Below are 23,547 nucleotides of genomic sequence, written 5' to 3' on the forward strand. Positions count from 1 at the left end.
TACTATATTATTATTATTTTTTTTTAAGTAATTTTACTGTTATATGACATAAGAATGGAGGAAATTAGGACGTAGAGAGGGAACATAACAGTTCCACATAGTGCAGGTATAGGGCTCTTTGAAGGAATCTTTTAATGGAAAAGTAATTATTAAATTACATTTTGATATTCAATTTATGACTCTTAGATGAATTTTAATGTGAAAAAGTAGGCATTTAATTGCCTAATTTTTGCAGGTGTCTTCCAACTCTATTGCTCAAATAATATTTCCATTCAGAAGCTCTAACAGCGGATACATAATCACCATTAATTATTATTATTAATAGTAAATATATTTTTATAAAAAGTGATCAATAACTTGTTTAAAATTCGACCGTATTTGATGTTCTATTTATATCTAAACCCCCGTAAAATTTCCTCTTTATTTCCCATTTAAGGCCCTAAAAGTGTGTTTTTTCTGTCCCTACTGCAAGTAAAACAATATTATGTAAACAGGAAATTAAAACTTCCCATAATTCATAGACTATCTAAGGCTTATTTCCTGTCAAAGTTCCCACCCAATCAGAATATTAACTAATCAACGGAATCAACTCCTTTTAAAGATCACATCAAAAATACTCTTCAATCCGGTCACGTAGATATCGTCAAGCTTTGTCGTACCGTAAACAAATTACCATATCCGCTACGTTATTTACTGATACGATTATGAAATTGCCACTTAGATAAGTCGAGCTTTAATAAGCTTCGATTTTCCGCCAATTAGCATCAGTAACTGAGATGAGGATGCGTATGTTCATATTTGGAAACTTAATTATAATTGCATTCATAAATTATAGGTTATGTTGCCGTATAGAGAGTGGTAATCTGAGAGTATCATTAGCAAAATATAAATGTACATACGTTAGAGGAAAAAAGAGCATTATATTATTATTTTTTTAATTGTTTTAGTGAATTTTTTGAACCGGTCAGCAATATGACGCCTAACTCAGAAACGGTCACTAAGAAGGACGGATACATTTATGCCGATGAAATAACCAAGGTAAGACATCTAGAGTGTAATGATAAAAAGTCTCCTTTTCAGTTTTTTTTGCAGTCAAATAGTGACCATTGTCACCACCATCACGTGACCGCTGAATTGTCAATACATAATCAATCTCGTGACATGTATCAATGGAAGCGAGGGTTCCGTTAGTTTATTACAGCGGGGATTGAAAAATGTTTGGGTCATGTAACCTAAAAAATGCTTTAATTTACATAAGACTCGCGTTAAGTTTAATTTTCTCTCTCGGACACATGCACATAAATAATATACAGTTTTTTAGTTAAAAACGGCAATAACTCTTAGAAATAAAAAAAAAAGTGCCAAGTAGGTTAAGTACAACAAAACCACAATTATAATCATAGAAAGTATCTTAAGTGTGTGCGCGCGGACGTATTTAAAAATAACCGTGAAAACCGAAAATTATAACTTCCAACCGCGAACTAGTAAAAGTGAAATTTAACGACGAGGCAGCAGAATCACAATTTTATTTAATCGATTTAAAATTAATTTAGCGCGTTCGTTAATGAATAGACCAATATTTAGTTACCGTGACCTCAACCCACGCCCAGTTTGACTATACCGATAAAAGGTTTGTTCTCACTGCAAATTTCTTACAACTTTGAAACTGTTTCCAAACCATTTTTGATGCGCATGCGTATAATATTACAACTTCTGATCGATTTGAAACCGTCTTAGTACCGTCGTGCTGTCATTAGAAATGGTCGAATGGATGCAAAAATTAGATAGATGAAATTTTGACAATAAGTTGTATGGGTTGAAAGAGTGCAAAAACCAAAAAATGCTAACAAAAATTCCGAGAGTTTTTTTTTAGGGGATGATTGGGGAAGCTTGGATTGGCGCTACCTCTGTGCACTTACAACTTTGACTCCATGAGATAAATTGTTCAGAAAAATCAGAGCTACCTTTTCTTCCACAGAGCCGAATTCATCAATCATCAAAGTTGATTTAGAGGGTGTAAAAAGGGTGTGAAGTTTTAAAAAATTGGTTTTAAGTAAATAACTTTCTTGGAAAAAATCCCACGAATTTTGTTTAAATAGCGAAGTTATAGCATATTTTTGACACTCCCAAAAAATCCAAAAAAATATCATTTCAAAATAACTCAAAAACTATACATTAAAGAAAAAAGTGTTGGATATACAGAAGGTGGAGAAAAATTTTACCTTCAATTTGATAGTAAAAACAACCCTCAACTCCGTACGTTGGGTTGGGTGGGTAAAACCACCCTTATGGGAGATGAAAATTCGACTGTACGATGTTGCTTCTACGCAACAAATTGAAGCAAAAAGTCCAAGCTATCATTTCTTCCACAGCAAAGAGGTGATAAATTGCATTTTAAGAGCTGTAAAATTAAGGGATATTAGAAACCAGTATTTTCGAGTTATCTCTTCGGGTAAGAATTTTTCAACTTTGTCTTAAATAGGAAAGTTATAGAACGCAAAGAGACGCTTCAATTGATTACGAAATCATCCCTTTGTCTGAATTCTTACACCCTTAATAAGAGGGGTGAAATATCCGAAACTGTCTGTTTCTCAAATAATTTTTAAATCAGGCATTACGCGAGAACATTCTGAATGTTCTTGATGGACGACTCGATTATCAAAATATTTCGGGGTAAAAACAACCCCTGATATATCATCCTCTTTCACAATATTCATTTTATTTTGTTTTCATCTGACACACTTAGCAAATGTCAATTTACCACATTTCGGATATCGACATTTTGATCTGGATTTCTGGTCTTGTTTGGTAAATACTGGTAGATGAGTGTTTCCCTGCTTCCTCTCTCTTCTCTCTGGAATAGGTTTAATTTTCCTTTGTTTTCGGGGCGTTACCTGCTCTTCTTCAGAATCATTTTGCTCGCAATCTGCTTGAGGAATATCAGTGTAAACGAGAGTTTTGGCAATTGATAATTTGAAGTCAAGGTAATCTAAGATTTCTTTTCTCCGCAAGCCTTCTGCAATAGCATTTTGTCGGTATTCGAGCCAAGACGCAGCTACGGCAACATCCAAAAAATGATAAATTGTCTGTACTGTCCACTTTTTGGTACGTCCACGCATTGCATACTTTCCAATGACCCTATCTAATAAATCGACGCCTTCCATATTCTCATTGTAATCGGCAACTATTGCGGGTTGATTAGTTCTAATGTATTTATTTTCGGTCTTTGACCACCTTTTACAACTACCCAAGGGTTTAATACCAGAGCAGGAGGAAGCAAAATGCACTGGTTTCGAATCAAACCATTTAGTCAGAATAATTTTTCCATCTCCTCTCTTGAGTGAGTCATGTGATCCACGACCCAATTTTTTTAATTGATTATCAGTTTGCGGAATTGCGTTTTTGGGAATTCTAGAAGCCATTATTATACCAGCCAAAGTTATTTGTCTTGACAAAAGAACATCTCTCAAAGATATTGAAGTAAAATAACGGTCAGTATACACTGATACTCCTATCGGCAAAGGTCCGGTCAGCTTCAGCACCATTCTGCCACCTACTACGTCTAGTTTTTCTGGTGTTTTAAATAGCGATGATTCGACAGATGATCCTTTTCCTTCATAGAGATAAAAGTCCACATCTACTTTATCCCCACTCTCCGACGATAAATCGCCGATATCTGATTGGTCTAGGTCCAGATTAAGAACTAATTCTTCTAGCTTGAAGCTGGTTAAGGCCCCTAAAAATTATTTAATAGACGAGTGACGAAATAATGATGTTCAACAAGGCAAATAATTAAAAAAACCCAAAATATGATTTTATATTTAACACACAAATTCCTAGCAACTCGTTTATTTTTGTAGTCTTAGAGACCTAAGATATCACTGGTGATACCTTTACTAAGTCTACCATTTGCGGCACGATTAGATTACTAAGAGAGAATTTTTTTATTACACTGAATGTTCTATGTGCTACCTGTCGTCAATATATAACAATAAAAAAGCAAGAACAATATTACTTACTCTTATTTTGGTCAAAAGGCATAATGATGCAACGTGCACTTGTAAACAATACACTAACCTAACCTCACCACTACAGCGTGCGTCGGCGAAATAAAAATGTGTGCGCATATTTGGCTACGTATCATTTATGATACCAAGTGAACATAAGGTTGTATCTGTTTTCGATGGCCTTGTAAATAACGTTCAGGCAATTCGATGTAAAAGTACATCACAAAGGTGTTAAGCTAAAAAGAACGCATCCAAGAATTCTATTATCGACCCTCTTTCAACACACACGCATCCCTCTGATGGGGGTAGAGTGTAAAGTAAAAGAAAGTTTAGTTATTTGATAGCTCGGGAACAATGTATGAATTTATTCAAGGCAGTATAATGTAATACTTGGCTATCTGCACACCTTCAAACTAAGGGTAAGGTTATAAGTATTATTATTCTTATGAAAAATTCTTACCCAAAAAATTTTTTTCCACCTACTGTACATCCAACACTTTTTTTTTATTTATAGTTTTCGAGCTATTTCAAAATGAAATATTTTTGGATTTTTTAATAATTTTTTTGGGGGTGTCAAAAATTTTTTTGCATAGTCGATATATATATATACAATCAATGTACGCGTCTTTTTAAGAGCTATAACTTTGCTATTTGAACAAAATTCGTGGAAAAAAAGTTCCAAGAAAGTTATTAATTTAAAACCAATTTTTCAAAACTTCATCCCTTTTTTACACCCTCTAAATCAACTCGGATGAATTCAGTTCTGTGGAAGAAAAGGTAGCTCTGATTTTTCTGAACAATTTATCTCATGGAGTCAAAGTTGTATGTGCAAAGGGGTAGCGGACCCCCTCGGAATTTTTGATAGCATTTTTGGTTTTTGCATCCATTCTCATACAGTACTATCTGTGTACACATCTCATACTATCTGTGCGAACATCAAATACGGGTTGAGTGTAGTCCATATTAAAAAAAGCAGAGCAAGACAAATAACCTCACTTTTTTGTGCCAGTGGGAAATGGTGTAAATACTTCAGGGTTTACTCTAAAATGGTCGAGAAATTCTATTCTATTAAATTGGGAGACATGTCATTAAAATAGTTTTGATTTTTGGGCCTTATCGGCTTATTCAACTTCTTCAATTAAATCTTCTTTAAAAGTCCTTGTCGGAATCAAAATAACTCGGAATCAACAAAATTATTCTGATCAGATTCTTCCGACGATTCAAAATCACTCATTTTTTGAATGTGTATTTTTGAGTAATCTAACAATTTAAAATACAATTTTTCAAAACGAATATCAGGGACTATACAAAACGACAAAACACAAACAACAATTTAGAGGTTACGTTCATATTTCGAAGATTGGCGTTGACTGGCTACTTGAATTCCTGACACTTTTTTCACGACAGATGACGATCAGAAATTTGTGTAAGAACATCGAACTTTTGATTTGAAACCGATTAGAAGTTTCTCTGCGAACGCATTTTACTTCATTGCGCATGTTTATTTGTCAAAAAGCTTGTTTCTTACTACTGTGAGTACAAACCTAAAGCTGGCCACGATAAAAAGTACAACGTTGCCAAAATGTCTATAATTTATTAGGCCCTTTTTCCATGGGAGCAAATTGCCTCATTATTTATTTAAAACTTCTATAAATATAGAGTAAGTCTTCCTTTCTTTCTATGTAAAACAAAATATTAAAACAGATCGTTTTTACTAAATCGACACATCCTGTATCCAAAAACAACAGGGTCGAAAAATGCGGCACAATGGTTTAGGGTTTTTATACTAATTTTTGATATTCGCGTTTCTTGAGCTCGGCCAGGGTAATTTTTCTACTAGTCTGGAATGATAGCTGGCATCTTGTTCATAAACAATAATGACAAAATTTTCAGGAATTGGCTTGACAATTTCTGTAAAATATCTGGGTAATTATTAATCTGCAAACCTTATGGAAACGAACTTTCAAGAGGTTTCTACATTTTTCCTCTGCCCATGTTTGCCCAGGGTATGTCCTTCGTTCCAATCCAGATTTGCTCTTCCAGGGCTCTTCTCTTCGGTATTTTTTAGTTCGGTTTAAATATGTTATTCCTTAACAGATTATTTTTTCGGCTTAAAATATATTTTCTATTTTGCTTTTGTCAAGAAAAAATTACTTTATGGATATTTTTCCACAATCTTTACTTCCCAATCCTGTTACATTTTCATTTCTTTTATTACTTTCAAAATTTTATCTATTGTTGGGATTTCGTTCTTAAAATAAAATGAATGTAACCTTCTGATCATATTTTTCGGTGCTTCATTAACATTTAACGGCTTTCTACCAGGGGTCTTTTTTTACAGATCAGGCAACTTCACACTATTTACTGTTTCAAAGGTTGATAAATAACCCAATTTTTGATGACCGATAAAGGTACATTGATATTCCATATCACTTTGTCAGGAATGTGGTTTCTGAGGAATTTATTGAAATAAAGTATTTAGTTCACAAGTTAAAAATGATCTTTTTGTGTAAAAGGTTAGGTTTATAGTCTGCTTAATTAGTTTAGTTTTTATAATTGTAAATTTATGATAAGTGGAGGTGTTGGTATTGTATCAAAAAAATTAGTTATTTATAACAGCCTAGTGGCAGCATCTGTATATTTCTTTAGACGATTATTTAATGTCTCTATTCTTTGTATTTCCTGTACGATTATTAATAGACAAGTCACATTGTCCCAATATTAAGAAGCTGTAAGTTCATATACGATTATTAAACAACATGGTTATCTTATTGCTTACTAGTAATATCATACTTTGGCACTATAAACTCGACAAATGAAATTATTCCGGTATTTACAATGACTCTGCCTTGTGCTCCTATGCAACAGTATAATTATGAATTTTAACTAATTTTTATTTAATTAAAGGAGAAACAACGCCCGCCGATTTACAATCCGGAGGACTACGCGTTAATGCTGAAAAAATGGGACAAAAAATCGAGCAACGGAGGCCTGATGTCCCTCTACTCGACCTCGAGTCCGGACATGGAAAGTCCACGGTCCCAAAACAACTCGTTTCGCGACTACCGGAATCCCATGCTGATCTCGTCGGGTTCCGAAATGACCCTGAGGCAATTCGGAACCGTTTCGGAACTGCTCGCGAAACTAAAAACCGATTTGAGGTTGGCGTTTCCTAGGTAAGAAACTTTCGAGCGTACCCCCGTGCACTTTTACCCCCTTTTTTCATACAAATCCTTATCTCCGAACCAGGAATCATTGACGATCGCTATGAAATAATGCCTATCGTTTGTAAACGGATTAATGAATTAAGAAAAGTAAATTTTTAAAATTATTCACGACGTTTCTAAGAGGTGAGATGCGGTAGAAAATCAAAAAGTGGACTTTTACCCCCTTTTTTCATCTAAATCCTTATCTCAGAACCAGGAATCATTTACGATCGCTATGAAATCATACCTATCGTTTGTAAACGGATTAATGAATTAAGAAAAGTAACTTTTTAAAATTATTCATGACGTTTCTAAGAGGTGAGATGCGGTAGAAAATCAAAAAGTGGACTTTTACCCCCTTTTTCATCTAAATCCTTATCTCCGAACCAGGAATCATTGACGATCGCTATGAAATTATGCCTATCGTTTGTAAATGGATTAACGAAGTTAGAAAAGTAACTTTTTAAAATTATTCATGACGTTTATAAGAGGTGAGATGCGGTAGAAAATCAAAAAGTGACTTTTACCCCCTTTTTTCATCTAAATCCTTATCTCCGAACCAGGAATCATTGACGATCGCTATGAAATTATGCCTATTGTTTGTAAACGGATCAATGAAGTAAGAAAAGTAACTCTTTAAAATTATTCATGACGTTTATAAGAGGTGAGATGCGGTAGAATGTCAAAATGTGGACTTTTACCCATTTTTTTCATCTAAATCCCTATCTCAGAACCAGGAATCATTGACGATCACTATGAAATTATGTCTATCGTTTGTAAATAGATTAATGAAGTAAGAAAAGTAACTTTTTAAAATTATTCATGACGTTTATAAGAGGTGAGATGCGGTAGAATGTCAAAATGTGGACTTTTACCCATTTTTTTCATCTAAATCCCTATCTCAGAACCAGGAATCATTGACGATCACTATGAAATTATGTCTATCGTTTGTAAATAGATTAATGAAGTAAGAAAAGTAACTTTTTAAAATTATTCATGACGTTTATAAGAGGTGAGATGCGGTAGAATGTCAAAAAGTGGACTTTCACCCCCTTTTTTCATTTAAATCCTTATCTCCGAACCAGGAATCATTGACGATCGCTATGAAATTATGCCTATCGTTTGTAAACGGATTAATAAAGTAAGAAAAGTAACTTTTTAAAATTATTTACGATGTTTATAAGAGGTGAGATGCGGTAGAAAATCAAAAAGTGAACTTTTACCCTCTTTTTTCATCTAAATCCTTATCTCAGAACCAGGAATCATTGACGATCGCTATGAAATTATGCCTATCGTTTGTAAACGGATCAATGAAGTAAGAAAAGTAACTTTCTAAAATTATTTACGACGTTTATAAGAGGTGAGATGCGGTAGAATGTCAAAAAGTGGACTTTTACCCCCCTTTTTTCATCTAAATCCTTATCTCCGAACCAGGAATCATTGACGATCGCTATGAAATTATGCCTATCGTTTGTAAATGGATTAATGAAGTAAGAAAAGTAACTTTTTAAAATTATTCGCGACGTTTCTGAGAGGTGAGATGCGGTAGAATGTCAAAAAGTGGACTTTTACCCCCTTTTTCATTTAAATCCTTATCTCAGAACCAGGAATCATTGACGATCGCTATGAAATTATGCCTATCGTTTGTAAACGGATCAATGAAGTAAGAAAAGTAACTTTTTAAAATTATTCACGACGTTTATAAGAGGTAACATGCGGTAGAATGTCAAAAAGTGGACTTTTACCCCTTTTTTTCATCTAAATCCTTATCTCCGAACCAGGAATCATTGACGATCGCTATTAAATTATGCCTGTCGTTTGTAAACGGATCAATGAAGTAAGAAAAGTAACTTTTTAAAATTATTCACGACGTTTCTAAGAGGTGAGATGCGGTAGAAAATCAAAAAGTGGACTTTTACCCCCTTTTTTCATCTAAATCCTTATCTCAGAACCAGGAATCATTGACGATCACTATGAAATTATGCCTATCGTTTGTAAACGGATTAATGAAGTCAGAAAAGTAACTTCTTAAAATTATTCACGACGTTTATAAGAGGTGAGATGCGGTAGAATGTCAAAAAATGGACTTTTACCCTCTTTTTTCATCTAAATCCTTATCTCAGAACCAGGAATCATTGACGATCGCTATGAAATTATGCCTATCGTTTGTAAACGAATTAATAAAGTAAGAAAAGTAACTTTTTAAAATTATTTATGACGTTTCTGAGAGGTGAGATGCGGTAGAAAATCAAAAAGTGAACTTTTACCCTCTTTTTTCATCTAAATCCTTATCTCCGAACCAGGAATCATTGACGATCGCTATGAAATTATGCCTATCGTTTGCAAACGGATTAATGAAGTAAGAAAAGTAACTTTTTATTATTATTCATGACCTTTATAAGAGGTGAGATGCGGTAAAATGTCAAAAAGTGGGCTTTTACCCCTTTTTTTCATCTAAATCCTTATCTCCGAACCAGGAATCATTGACGATCGCTATGAAATTATGCCTATCGTTTGCAAACGGATCAATGAAGTAAGAAAAGTAATTTTTTAAAATTATTCGCGACGTTTCTGAGAGGTGAGATGCGGTAGAAAATCAAAAAGTGGACTTTTACCCCTTTTTTTCATCTAAATCCTTATCTCCAAACCAGGAATCATTGACGATCGCTATGAAATTATGCCTATCGTTTGTAAACGAATTAATAAAGTAAGAAAAGTAACTTTTTAAAATTATTCACGACGTTTATAAGAGGTGAGGTGCGGTAGAATATCAAAATGTGAACTTTTACCCCCTTTTCTCATCTTAATCCTTATCTCCGAATCAGGAATCATTGACGATCGCTATGAAATTATGCCTATCGTTTGTAAACGGATTAATGAAGTAAGAAAAGTAACTTTTTAAAATTATTCACGACGTTTATAAGAGGTGAGATGCGGTAGAATGTCAAAAAGTGGACTTTTACCCCCTTTTTCATATAAATCCTTATCTCCGAACCAGGAATCATTGACGATCGCTATGAAATTATGCCTATCGTTTGTAAACGGATTAATGAAGTAAGAAAAGTAACTTTTTAAAATTATTCACGACGTTTATAAGAGGTGAGATGCGGTAGAATGTCAAAAAGTGGGCTTTTACCCCTTTTTTTTCATCTAAATCCTTATCTCCGAACCAGGAATCATTGACGATCGCTATGAAATTATGCCTATCGTTTGCAAACGGATTAATGAAGTAAGAAAAGTAACTTTTTAAAATTATTCATGACGTTTGTAAGAGGTGAGATGCGGTAGAATGTCAAAAAGTGGACTTTTACCCCCTTTTTTCATCTAAATCCTTATCTCCGAACCAGGAATCATTGACGATCGCTATGAAATTATGCCTATCGTTTGTAAACGGATCAATGAAGTAAGAAAAGTAACTTTTTAAAATTATTTACGACGTTTATAAGGGGTGAGATGCGGTAGAATGTCAAAAAGTGGACTTTTACCCCCTTTTTTCATCTAAATCCTTATCTCCGAACCAGGAATCATTGACGATCGCTATGAAATTATGCCTATCGTTTGCAAACGGATCAATGAAGTAAGAAAAGTAACTTTTAAAAATTATTCATGACGTTTATAAGAGGTGAGATACGGTAGAATGTCAAAAAGTGGACTTTTACCCCCTTTTTTCATCTAAATCCTTATCTCAGAACCAGGAATCATTGACGATCGCTATGAAATTATGCCTATCGTTTGTAAACGGATTAATGAAGTAAGAAAAGTAACTTTTTAAAATTATTCATGACGTTTATAAGAGGTCAGATGCGGTAGAAAATCAAAAAGTGAACTTTTACCCTCTTTTTTCATCTAAATCCTTATCTCAGAACCAGGAATCATTGACGATCGCTATGAAATTATGCCTATCGTTTGTAAACGGATCAATGAAGTAAGAAAAGTAACTTTTAAAAATTATTCATGACGTTTATAAGAGGTGAGATACGGTAGAATGTCAAAAAGTGGACTTTTACCCCCTTTTTTCATCTAAATCCTTATCTCAGAACCAGGAATCATTGACGATCGCTATGAAATTATGCCTATCGTTTGTAAACGGATTAATGAAGTAAGAAAAGTAACTTTTTAAAATTATTCATGACGTTTATAAGAGGTCAGATGCGGTAGAAAATCAAAAAGTGGACTTTTACCCCCTTTTTTCATCTAAATCCTTATCTCCGAACCAGGAATCATTGACGATCGCTATGAAATTATGCCTATCGTTTGTAAACGGATCAATGAAGTAAGAAAAGTAACTTTTTAAAATTATGCATGACGTTTGTAAGAGGTGAGATGCGGTAGAATGTCAAAAAGTGGACTTTTACCCCCTTTTTTCATCTAAATCCTTATCTCCGAACCAGGAATCATTGACGATCGCTATGAAATTATGCCTATCGTTTGTAAACGGATCAATGAAGTAAGAAAAGTAACTTTTTAAAATTATGCATGACGTTTGTAAGAGGTGAGATGCGGTAGAAAATCAAAAAGTGGACTTTTACCCCCTTTTTTCATCTAAATCCTTATCTCCGAACCAGGAATCATTGACGATCGCTATGAAATTATGCCTATCGTTTGTAAACGGATTAATGAAGTAAGAAAAGTAACTTTTTAAAATTATTCACGACGTTTATAAGAAGTGAGATGCGGTAGAATGTCAAAAAGTGGACTTTTACCCCCTTTTTCATATAAATCCTTATCTCCGAACCAGGAATCATTGACGATCGCTATGAAATTATGCCTATCGTTTGTAAACGGATTAATGAAGTAAGAAAAGTAACTTTTTAAAATTATTCATGACGTTTATAAGAGGTGAGATGCGGTAGAATGTCAAAAAGTGGACTTTTACCCCCTTTTTTCATCTAAATCCTTATCTCCGAACCAGGAATCATTGACGATCGCTATGAAATTATGTCTATCGTTTGTAAATGGATTAATGAAGTAAGAAAAGTAACTTTTTAAAATTATTCATGACGTTTATAAGAGGTGAGATGCGGTAGAATGTCAAAAAGTGGACTTTTACCCCCTTTTTTCATCTAAATCCGTATCTCAGAACCAGTAATCATTGACGATCACTATGAAATTATGCCTATCATTTGTAAACAGATTAATGAAGTAAGAAAAGTAACTTTTTAAAATTATGCATGACGTTTGTAAGAGGTGAGATGCGGTAGAATGTCAAAAAGTGGACTTTTACCCTCTTTTTTCATCTAAATCTTTATCTCCGAACCAGGACTCATTGACGATCGCTATGAAATTATGCCTATCGTTTGTAAACGGATTAATGAATTAAGAAAAGTAAATTTTTAAAATTATTCACGACGTTTCTAAGAGGTGAGATGCGGTAGAAAATCAAAAAGTGAACTTTTACCCTCTTTTTTCATCTTAATCCTTATCTCAGAACCAGGAATCATTGACGATCGCTATGAAATTATGCCTATCGTTTGTAAACGGATTAATGAATTAAGAAAAGTAAATTTTTAAAATTATTCACGACGTTTCTAAGAGGTGAGATGCGGTAGAAAATCAAAAAGTGAACTTTTACCCTCTTTTTTCATCTTAATCCTTATCTCCGAATCAGGAATCATTGACGATCGCTATGAAATTATGCCTATCGTTTGTAAACGGATTAATGAATTAAGAAAAGTAAATTTTTAAAATTATTCACGACGTTTCTAAGAGGTGAGATGCGGTAGAAAATCAAAAAGTGAACTTTTACCCTCTTTTTTCATCTTAATCCTTATCTCAGAACCAGGAATCATTGACGATCGCTATGAAATTATGCCTATCGTTTGTAAATGGATTAATGAAGTAAGAAAAGTAACTTTTAAAAATTATTCATGACGTTTATAAGGGGTGAGATGCGGTAGAATGTCAAAAAGTGGACTTTTACCCCCCTTTTTTTTATCTAAATCCTTATCTCCGAACCAGGAATCATTGACGATCGCTATGAAATTATGTCTATCGTTTATAAACGGATTAATGAAGTAAGAAAAGTAACTTTTTAAAATTATTCACGATGTTTATAAGAGGTGAGATGCGGTAGAAAATCAAAATGTGGACTTTTACCCCCTTTTTTCATCTAAATCCTTATCTCAGAACCAGGAATCATTGACGATCGCTATGAAATTATGCCTGTCGTTTGTAAACGGATTAGTGAAGTAAGAAAAGTAACTTTTTAAAATTATTCATGACGTTTATAAGGGGTGAGATGCGGTAGAATGTCAAAAAGTGGACTTTTACCCCTTTTTTTCATCTAAATCCTTATCTCCGAACCAGGAATCATTGACGATCGCTATGAAATTATGTCTATCGTTTATAAACGGATTAATGAAGTAAGAAAAGTAACTTTTTAAAATTATTCACGATGTTTATAAGAGGTGAGATGCGGTAGAAAATCAAAAAGTGAACTTTTACCCTCTTTTTTCATCTTAATCCTTATCTCAGAACCAGGAATCATTGACGATCGCTATGAAATTATGCCTATCGTTTGTAAATGGATTAATGAAGTAAGAAAAGTAACTTTTTAAAATTATTCATGACGTTTATAAGGGGTGAGATGCGGTAGAATGTCAAAAAGTGGACTTTTACCCCTTTTTTTCATCTAAATCCTTATCTCAGGACCAGGAATCATTGATGATCGCTATGAAATTATGCCTATCGTTTATAAACAGATTAATGAGGTAAGAAAAGTAACTTTTTAAAATTATTCACGATGTTTATAAGAGGTGAGATGCGGTAGAAAATCAAAAAGTGAACTTTTACCCTCTTTTTTCATCTTAATCCTTATCTCAGAACCAGGAATCATATACGATCGCTATGAAATCATACCTATCGTTTGTAAACGGATTAATGAATTAAGAAAAGTAACTTTTCAAAATTATTCATGACGTTTATAAGGGGTGAGATGCGGTAGAATGTCAAAAAGTGGACTTTTACCCCCTTTTTTCATCTAAATCCTTATCTCAGAACCAGGAATCATTGACGATCGCTATGAAATTATGCCTATCGTTTGTAAACGGGTCAATGAAGTAAGAAAAGTAACTTTTTAAAATTATTCACGATGTTTATAAGAGGTGAGATGCGGTAGAATGTCAAAAAGTGGACTTTTACCCCCTTTTTTCATCTAAATCCTTATCTCAGAACCAGGAATCATTGACGATCGCTATGAAATTATGCCTATCGTTTGTAAACGGGTCAATGAAGTAAGAAAAGTAACTTTTTAAAATTATTCACGATGTTTATAAGAGGTGAGATGCGGTAGAATATCAAAATGTGAACTTTTACCCTCTTTTTTCATTTTAATCCTTATCTCAGAACCAGGAATCATTGACGATCACTATGAAATTATGCCTATCGTTTGTAAACGGATCAATGAAGTAAGAAAAGTAACTTTTTAAAATTATTCACGACGTTTATAAGAGGTGAGGTGCGGTAGAATATCAAAATGTGAACTTTTACCCCCTTTTTTCATCTAAATCCTTATCTCCGAACCAGAAATCATTGACGATCGCCATGAACTTATGCCTGTCGTTTGTAAACGGATCAATGAAGTAAGAAAAGTAACTTTTTAAAATTATTCATGACGTTTCTGAGAGGTGAGATGCGGTAGAAAATCAAAAAGTGGACTTTTACCCCCTTTTTCATCTAAATCCTTATCTCCGAACCAGGAATCATTGACGATCGCTATGAAATTATGCCTATCGTTTGTAAACGGATTATTGAAGTAAGAAAAGAAACTTTTTAAAATTATTCGCGACGTTTATAAGAGGTGAGATGCAGTAGAATGTCAAAAAGTGGACTTTTACCCCCTTTTTTCATTTAAATCCTTATCTCCAAACCAGGAATCATTGACGATCGCTATGAAATTATGCCTGTCGTTTGTAAACGGATTAATGAAGTAAGAAAAGTAACTTTTTAAAATTATTCATGACATTTATAAGAGGTGAGATGTGGTAGAATGTCAAAAAGTGGACTTTTACCCCTTTTTCATCTAAATCCTTATCTCAGAACCAGGAATCATTGACGATCGCTATGAAATTATGCCTATCGTTTGTAAACGGATTAATAAAGTAAGAAAAGTAACTTTTTAAAATTATTCATGACGTTTGTAAGAGGTGAGATGCGGTAGAATGTCAAAAAGTGGACTTTTACCCCCTTTTTCATCTAAATCCTTATCTCCGAACCAGGAATCATTGACGATCGCTTTGAAATTATGCCTATCGTTTGTAAACGGATTAATGAAGTAAGAAAAGTAACTTTTTAAAATTATTCACGACGTTTATAAGAGGTGAGATGCGGTAGAATGTCAAAAAGTGGACTTTTACCCTCTTTTTCATCTAAATCCTTATCTCAGAACCAGGAATCATTGACGATCGCTATGAAATTATGCCTATCGTTTGTAAATGGATTAATGAAGTAAGAAAAGTAACTTTTTAAAATTATTCATGACGTTTATAAGAGGTGAGATGCGGTAGAATGTCAAAAAGTGGACTTTTACCCTCTTTTTCATCTTAATCCTTATCTCAGAACCAGGAATCATTGACGATCGCTATGAAATTATGCCTATCGTTTGTAAACGGATTAATGAAGTAAGAAAAGTAACTTTTTAAAATTATTCACGATGTTTATAAGAGGTGAGATGCGGTAGAAAATCAAAATGTGGACTTTTACCCCCTTTTTTCATCTAAATCCTTATCTCCGAACCAGGAATCATTGACGATCGCTTTGAAATTATGCCTATCGTTTGTAAACGGATTAATGAAGTAAGAAAAGTAACTTTTTAAAATTATTCACGATGTTTATAAGAGGTGAGATGCGGTAGAAAATCAAAATGTGGACTTTTACCCCCTTTTTTCATCTAAATCCTTATCTCAGAACCAGGAATCATTGACGATCGCTATGAAATTATGCCTGTCGTTTGTAAACGGATTAGTGAAGTAAGAAAAGTAACTTTTTAAAATTATTCATGACGTTTATAAGGGGTGAGATGCGGTAGAATGTCAAAAAGTGGACTTTTACCCCTTTTTTTCATCTAAATCCTTATCTCCGAACCAGGAATCATTGACGATCGCTATGAAATTATGTCTATCGTTTATAAACGGATTAATGAAGTAAGAAAAGTAACTTTTTAAAATTATTCACGATGTTTATAAGAGGTGAGATGCGGTAGAAAATCAAAAAGTGAACTTTTACCCTCTTTTTTCATCTTAATCCTTATCTCAGAACCAGGAATCATTGACGATCGCTATGAAATTATGCCTATCGTTTGTAAATGGATTAATGAAGTAAGAAAAGTAACTTTTTAAAATTATTCATGACGTTTATAAGGGGTGAGATGCGGTAGAATGTCAAAAAGTGGACTTTTACCCCTTTTTTTCATCTAAATCCTTATCTCAGGACCAGGAATCATTGATGATCGCTATGAAATTATGCCTATCGTTTATAAACAGATTAATGAGGTAAGAAAAGTAACTTTTTAAAATTATTCACGATGTTTATAAGAGGTGAGATGCGGTAGAAAATCAAAATGTGGACTTTTACCCCCTTTTTCATCTAAATCCTTATCTCAGAACCAGGAATCATATACGATCGCTATGAAATCATACCTATCGTTTGTAAACGGATTAATGAATTAAGAAAAGTAACTTTTCAAAATTATTCATGACGTTTATAAGGGGTGAGATGCGGTAGAATGTCAAAAAGTGGACTTTTACCCCCTTTTTTCATCTAAATCCTTATCTCAGAACCAGGAATCATTGACGATCGCTATGAAATTATGCCTATCGTTTGTAAACGGGTCAATGAAGTAAGAAAAGTAACTTTTTAAAATTATTCACGACGTTTATAAGAGGTGAGATGCGGTAGAAAATCAAAAAGTGAACTTTTACCCTCTTTTTTCATCTAAATCCTTATCTCCGAACCAGAAATCATTGACGATCGCCATGAACTTATGCCTGTCGTTTGTAAACGGATTAATGAAGTAAGAAAAGTAACTTTTTAAAATTATTCGCGACGTTTATAAGAGGTGAGATGCAGTAGAATGTCAAAAAGTGGACTTTTACCCCCTTTTTTCATCTAAATCCTTATCTCCGAACCAGAAATCATTGACGATCGCCATGAAATTATGCCTATCGTTTGTAAACGGATTAATGAAGTAAGAAAAGTAACTTTTTAAAATTATTCACGATGTTTATAAGAGGTGAGATGCGGTAGAAAATCAAAATGTGGACTTTTACCCCCTTTTTTCATCTAAATCCTTATCTCCGAACCAGGAATCATTGACGATCGCCATGAAATTATGCCTATCGTTTGTAAACGGATTAATGAAGTAAGAAAAGTAACTTTTTAAAATTATTCACGACGTTTATAAGAGGTGAGATGCGGTAGAATGTCAAAAAGTGGACTTTTACCCTCTTTTTCATCTAAATCCTTATCTCAGAACCAGGAGTCATTGACGATCGCTATGAAATTATGCCTATCGTTTGTAAATGGATTAATGAAGTAAGAAAAGTAACTTTTTAAAATTATTCATGACGTTTATAAGAGGTGAGATGCGGTAGAATGTCAAAAAGTGGACTTTTACCCCTTTTTTTCATCTAAATCCTTATCTCCGAACCAGAAATCATTGACGATCGCCATGAAATTATGCCTATCGTTTGTAAACGGATTAATGAAGTAAGAAAAGTAACTTTTTAAAATTATTCACGACGTTTATAAGAGGTGAGATGCGGTAGAAAATCAAAAAGTGAACTTTTACCCTCTTTTTTCATCTTAATCCTTATCTCAGAACCAGGAATCATTGACGATCGCTATGAAATTATGCCTATCGTTTGTAAATGGATTAATGAAGTAAGAAAAGTAACTTTTTAAAATTATTCATGACGTTTATAAGGGGTGAGATGCGGTAGAATGTCAAAAAGTGGACTTTTACCCCTTTTTTTCATCTAAATCCTTATCTCCGAACCAGAAATCATTGACGATCGCCATGAAATTATGCCTATCGTTTGTAAACGGATTAATGAAGTAAGAAAAGTAACTTTTTAAAATTATTCGCGACGTTTATAAGAGGTGAGATGCGGTAGAAAATCAAAAACTGGACTTTTACCCCCTTTTTCATCTAAATCCTTATCTCAGAACCAGGAATCATTGACGATCACTATGAAATTATGCCTATCGTTTGTAAACGGATCAATGAAGTAAGAAAAGTAACTTTTTAAAATTATTCGCGACGTTTATAAGAGGTGAGATGCGGCAGAATGTCAAAAAGTGGACTTTTACCCCCTTTTTCATCTAAATCCTTATCTCCGAACCAGAAATCATTGACGATCGCCATGAAATTATGCCTATCGTTTGTAAACGGATTAATGAAGTAAGAAAAGTAACTTTTTAAAATTATTCACGACGTTTATAAGAGGTGAGATGCGGTAGAATGTCAAAAAGTGGACTTTTACTCTCTTTTTCATCTAAATCCTTATCTCAGAACCAGGAATCATTGACGATCGCTATGAAATTATGCCTATCGTTTGTAAATGGATTAATGAAGTAAGAAAAGTAACTTTTTAAAATTATTCATGACGTTTATAAGAGGTGAGATGCGGTAGAATGTCAAAAAGTGGACTTTTACCCTCTTTTTCATCTTAATCCTTATCTCAGAACCAGGAATCATTGACGATCGCTATGAAATTATGCCTATCGTTTGTAAACGGGTCAATGAAGTAAGAAAAGTAACTTTTTAAAATTATTCACGACGTTTATAAGAGGTGAGATGCGGTAGAAAATCAAAAAGTGAACTTTTACCCTCTTTTTTCATCTTAATCCTTATCTCAGAACCAGGAATCATTGACGATCGCTATGAAATTATGCCTATCGTTTGTAAACGGGTCAATGAAGTAAGAAAAGTAACTTTTTAAAATTATTCACGACGTTTATAAGAGGTGAGATGCGGTAGAAAATCAAAAAGTGAACTTTTACCCTCTTTTTTCATCTTAATCCTTATCTCAGAACCAGGAATCATTGACGATCGCTATGAAATTATGCCTATCGTTTGTAAACGGGTCAATGAAGTAAGAAAGGTAACTTTTTAAAATTATTCACGACGTTTATAAGAGGTGAGATGCGGTAGAAAATCAAAAAGTGAACTTTTACCCTCTTTTTTCATCTTAATCCTTATCTCAGAACCAGGAATCATTGACGATCGCTATGAAATTATGCCTATCGTTTGTAAACGGGTCAATGAAGTAAGAAAAGTAACTTTTTAAAATTATTCACGACGTTTATAAGAGGTGAGATGCGGTAGAAAATCAAAAAGTGAACTTTTACCCTCTTTTTTCATCTTAATCCTTATCTCAGAACCAGGAATCATTGACGATCGCTATGAAATTATGCCTATCGTTTGTAAACGGGTCAATGAAGTAAGAAAAGTAACTTTTTAAAATTATTCACGACGTTTATAAGAGGTGAGATGCGGTAGAAAATCAAAAAGTGAACTTTTACCCTCTTTTTTCATCTTAATCCTTATCTCAGAACCAGGAATCATTGACGATCGCTATGAAATTATGCCTATCGTTTGTAAACGGGTCAATGAAGTAAGAAAAGTAACTTTTTAAAATTATTCACGACGTTTATAAGAGGTGAGATGCGGTAGAAAATCAAAAAGTGAACTTTTACCCTCTTTTTTCATCTTAATCCTTATCTCAGAACCAGGAATCATTGACGATCGCTATGAAATTATGCCTATCGTTTGTAAACGGGTCAATGAAGTAAGAAAAGTAACTTTTTAAAATTATTCACGACGTTTATAAGAGGTGAGATGCGGTAGAAAATCAAAAAGTGAACTTTTACCCTCTTTTTTCATCTTAATCCTTATCTCAGAACCAGGAATCATTGACGATCGCTATGAAATTATGCCTATCGTTTGTAAACGGGTCAATGAAGTAAGAAAGGTAACTTTTTAAAATTATTCACGACGTTTATAAGAGGTGAGATGCGGTAGAAAATCAAAAAGTGAACTTTTACCCTCTTTTTTCATCTTAATCCTTATCTCAGAACCAGGAATCATTGACGATCGCTATGAAATTATGCCTATCGTTTGTAAACGGGTCAATGAAGTAAGAAAGGTAACTTTTTAAAATTATTCACGACGTTTATAAGAGGTGAGATGCGGTAGAAAATCAAAAAGTGAACTTTTACCCTCTTTTTTCATCTTAATCCTTATCTCAGAACCAGGAATCATTGACGATCGCTATGAAATTATGCCTATCGTTTGTAAACGGGTCAATGAAGTAAGAAAAGTAACTTTTTAAAATTATTCACGACGTTTATAAGAGGTGAGATGCGGTAGAAAATCAAAAAGTGAACTTTTACCCTCTTTTTTCATCTTAATCCTTATCTTCGAACCAGGAATCATTGACGATCGCTATGAAATTATGCCTATCGTTCGTAAACGAATCAATGAAGTAAGAAAAATAATTTTTTTAAATTATTCACGACGTTTCTGAGAGGTGAGATGCGGTAGAATGTCAAAGAGTGGACTTTTACCCCCTTTTTTCATCTAAATCCTTATCTCCGAACCAGGAATCATTGACGATCTCTATGAAATTATGCCTATCGTTTGTAAACGGATTAATGAAGTAAGAAAAGTAACTTCTTAAAATTATTCATGACGTTTATAAGAGGTGAGATGCGGTAGAATGTCAAAAAGTGGACTTTTACCCCTTTTTTTAATTGCCAGATATTAATTTAAAAATAAAACAGAATTCATAAAATGGAGACCATAGAGAACTAGCATACTCCAAACTAGAATGGACTAACGAACAGTACAAAATGTTGAACTCAAAAAAAGTTGTTATTTACTAATTCTAGTCTTTCAATCTTCTAAGCATATATTTCTTAACCGGACTGTCTATATTTCAACAAAATTTACTAAAAAGGACTTGTGCGTGGCCACACATTATTAATAATGCTCATATACATTCATATACATTGAACAATTTGTACGAAAATAAACCCTGTAAAAAAACTCCTTGTAATATAAATAGAATGTATATTATATACCTTTGATAAAAAATTAGTTTGACCAGCAAAAAAAATACACAAGACAATTCACAGATTGTATAAAAGACACGAACAATTTCACACGAAAAGAAAAAAAAAATTGGTACGTTAGCATGCTGCCCTGGGGCAACAGCATGGCATGCAACAGGTGGTCGGCCCCACGCACCTGGCTGGATTGGGGTCGCACGGAGGCTCTGGACAGTCCACGCAATCTGGATCGTCATCTTCGCACTCCACGTAACGTCCCGGTGGTTGGTAGCTCATCTTGTTCACCGTATTGTCTTCCATGCGAAGCATTGGCGGCTGATACCGCGGCTTCTCCGCCCAGGGTTTATCGATCGGCTCCATCGGTTTCCACGGCTGATAAGACATTTTATTCACCGTTTTGTCGCTGATCCTCCCCGTCGGTTTTTCAATGGCATTCGTCGGATGAAAGGGGGTGACTTTCGCCTTATTAAGATCGATGGGCATGTAGGACATTCGATTTACGGTTTTATCGCTTAGGGGACAATCGGAGGTGAATAGGTTGGTGAACGGTTTCACTGCCTCCGGTTTTACAAATGGTTTCGGGACGTAGTCGTGTTTATTGGTGGTTATGTCTTGCATCGGTCCCTCGCCGATCAGTTTGTGCTCGCAAGGGTAAATGGGGCAAGTGGGCACGATTTTCACCGGCTTATACGACATCCTGTTAATGGTATCGTCGGATATCTTACCCTCCCCCACGCACAAATTATTCTCAGGGATCACCTGCTTAGGCTTTTCACCCTCAACCGGGATATAACTCTTACGATAAATCGTGTCATCCGCCATCTTCAACTCAGGCGGTAAATAATTCCGTGTGGGGGCAAAAGACTTCGGACGGGCTGGTTGGATATATTTGCACTTCTTACGAGGCTTCGGCGGTGGCTGGGGTGGACACGGTACCGTCACCGGGACGCACACGTTACAACAATTTTCATTTTTGATTTGTTTCGCATGCGCGTTGGGGTCGCAGGGGTTCACCACGTACTTCGGCATCGAGTCGGCCACCACGGGCAACGTGCATTGGGGCGGACAAGGACACGGCGGGGGTGGCATTTGGTAGCCGCAAGGGGGACAAGGACAGGGCGGGCAACTCATTTTGGAGCGGGGCGACGCCCGGTTGGTGGATGGTAGGGCTCCGCAGGGCTTGCATGCCGCCATTTTGTTGTAGGGATTGGGATCAATGTTCGGGTGGATCAAACTAATTTTTGAAGGTGTAAAATAAAAAAGGGATGACAGGGAAACTGCCTAAAGTTGGTGACGTTTGCTGTCATGTCGGTATGTTTTGTACCTGGAAGGTGCGTTACATCCTAAGTTAAGCAGCATCAATATGTTTGAAATTATCATACAGAAATATACTCTAGAATTAGGAAAGTTAGAAAAACACAATTTGGAACATTGAAAGGCTAGAATTTACTAATTACAACAGCTTTGTTTGAGTTCAACATGTGTACAGGGGCAAGGGGAGTGTTTTGTTTACAAAATGTATTAATGGATTCTCTGTTGTTACGTTTTCACGCATTTTCAAAAGAGAAGATGTTCAGTTATATATCAGCACATACAATAATGTTAATTTTACTTATGCTTAGTTCAGTTATTTTAAAAATAACTGAACTGCATTGCATTTTATCGAATTTTGCCCAACTCGTACATTTAAATACCTATGCGAGGTTGCCATATTTACCATGCGTAAATTCTATTATTCAATACATTACACCACCCCCTTCTAATAGTCTTTATATCAACTAAACATAATTACCTAATTTAGTATGAGTTTAAAACCCAAAATTATTTCTCTACTTATACACTAAAATTATTAACAATAAAAACTAATATCCAAGCCTATCTGGGACCTTGCGAGTACTCTGTGGTCGCCCTTCTGCAATATTGATATTGTTATCTAAGCTCTCGTGGACGTCACTAAAATCATTTTCATCATCACTAATATCCGATTCGATCACTATAGTTTCTTTTACCGAAGTTTCATTATCACTTTCACCCCTTAAGTTATACTCCTCATCATCCTGTGTTATTTTCAAACTAATTTGGTTAACATGACGTTTCCAAGAAATATTACTATTTAAAGGTGTAAATGTAAGTCTACCTAAAATGTTAACAATTTTTGCTTTACACCAATTTGGCTTAACCCCTCTGTAATCCTTAACATAGACTAAATCGTCTTTCACAAACTGGACTTGCCTTTTCCCCCTAAAATACTTTTTGTTTAGCTT

General features: G+C 34.4%; 2 protein-coding genes across 2 annotated transcripts in view; one reads left to right on the forward strand and one right to left on the reverse strand.

Moving 5' to 3' along the window:
• Window positions 1-23,547, forward strand: part of LOC126737068 (uncharacterized) — a 63,122-nt gene that overhangs the window by 27,198 nt on the left and 12,377 nt on the right. The window contains exons 2-3 of the mRNA XM_050441765.1: window positions 948-1,038; window positions 6,915-7,183. Coding sequence (XP_050297722.1) covers window positions 948-1,038; window positions 6,915-7,183 — 360 coding nt within the window. The remainder of the gene's footprint in view (window positions 1-947; window positions 1,039-6,914; window positions 7,184-23,547) is intronic.
• Window positions 21,265-22,599, reverse strand: LOC126737077 (uncharacterized). The gene has a single exon (XM_050441778.1). The coding sequence runs from the start codon at window positions 22,475-22,477 to the stop codon at window positions 21,404-21,406; it is 1,074 nt and encodes a 357-aa protein (XP_050297735.1). The 5' UTR covers window positions 22,478-22,599; the 3' UTR covers window positions 21,265-21,403.

Source organism: Anthonomus grandis, chromosome 1, assembly GCF_022605725.1.
Source record: "Anthonomus grandis grandis chromosome 1, icAntGran1.3, whole genome shotgun sequence".
Taxonomy (NCBI): Eukaryota; Metazoa; Arthropoda; class Insecta; order Coleoptera; family Curculionidae; genus Anthonomus; species Anthonomus grandis.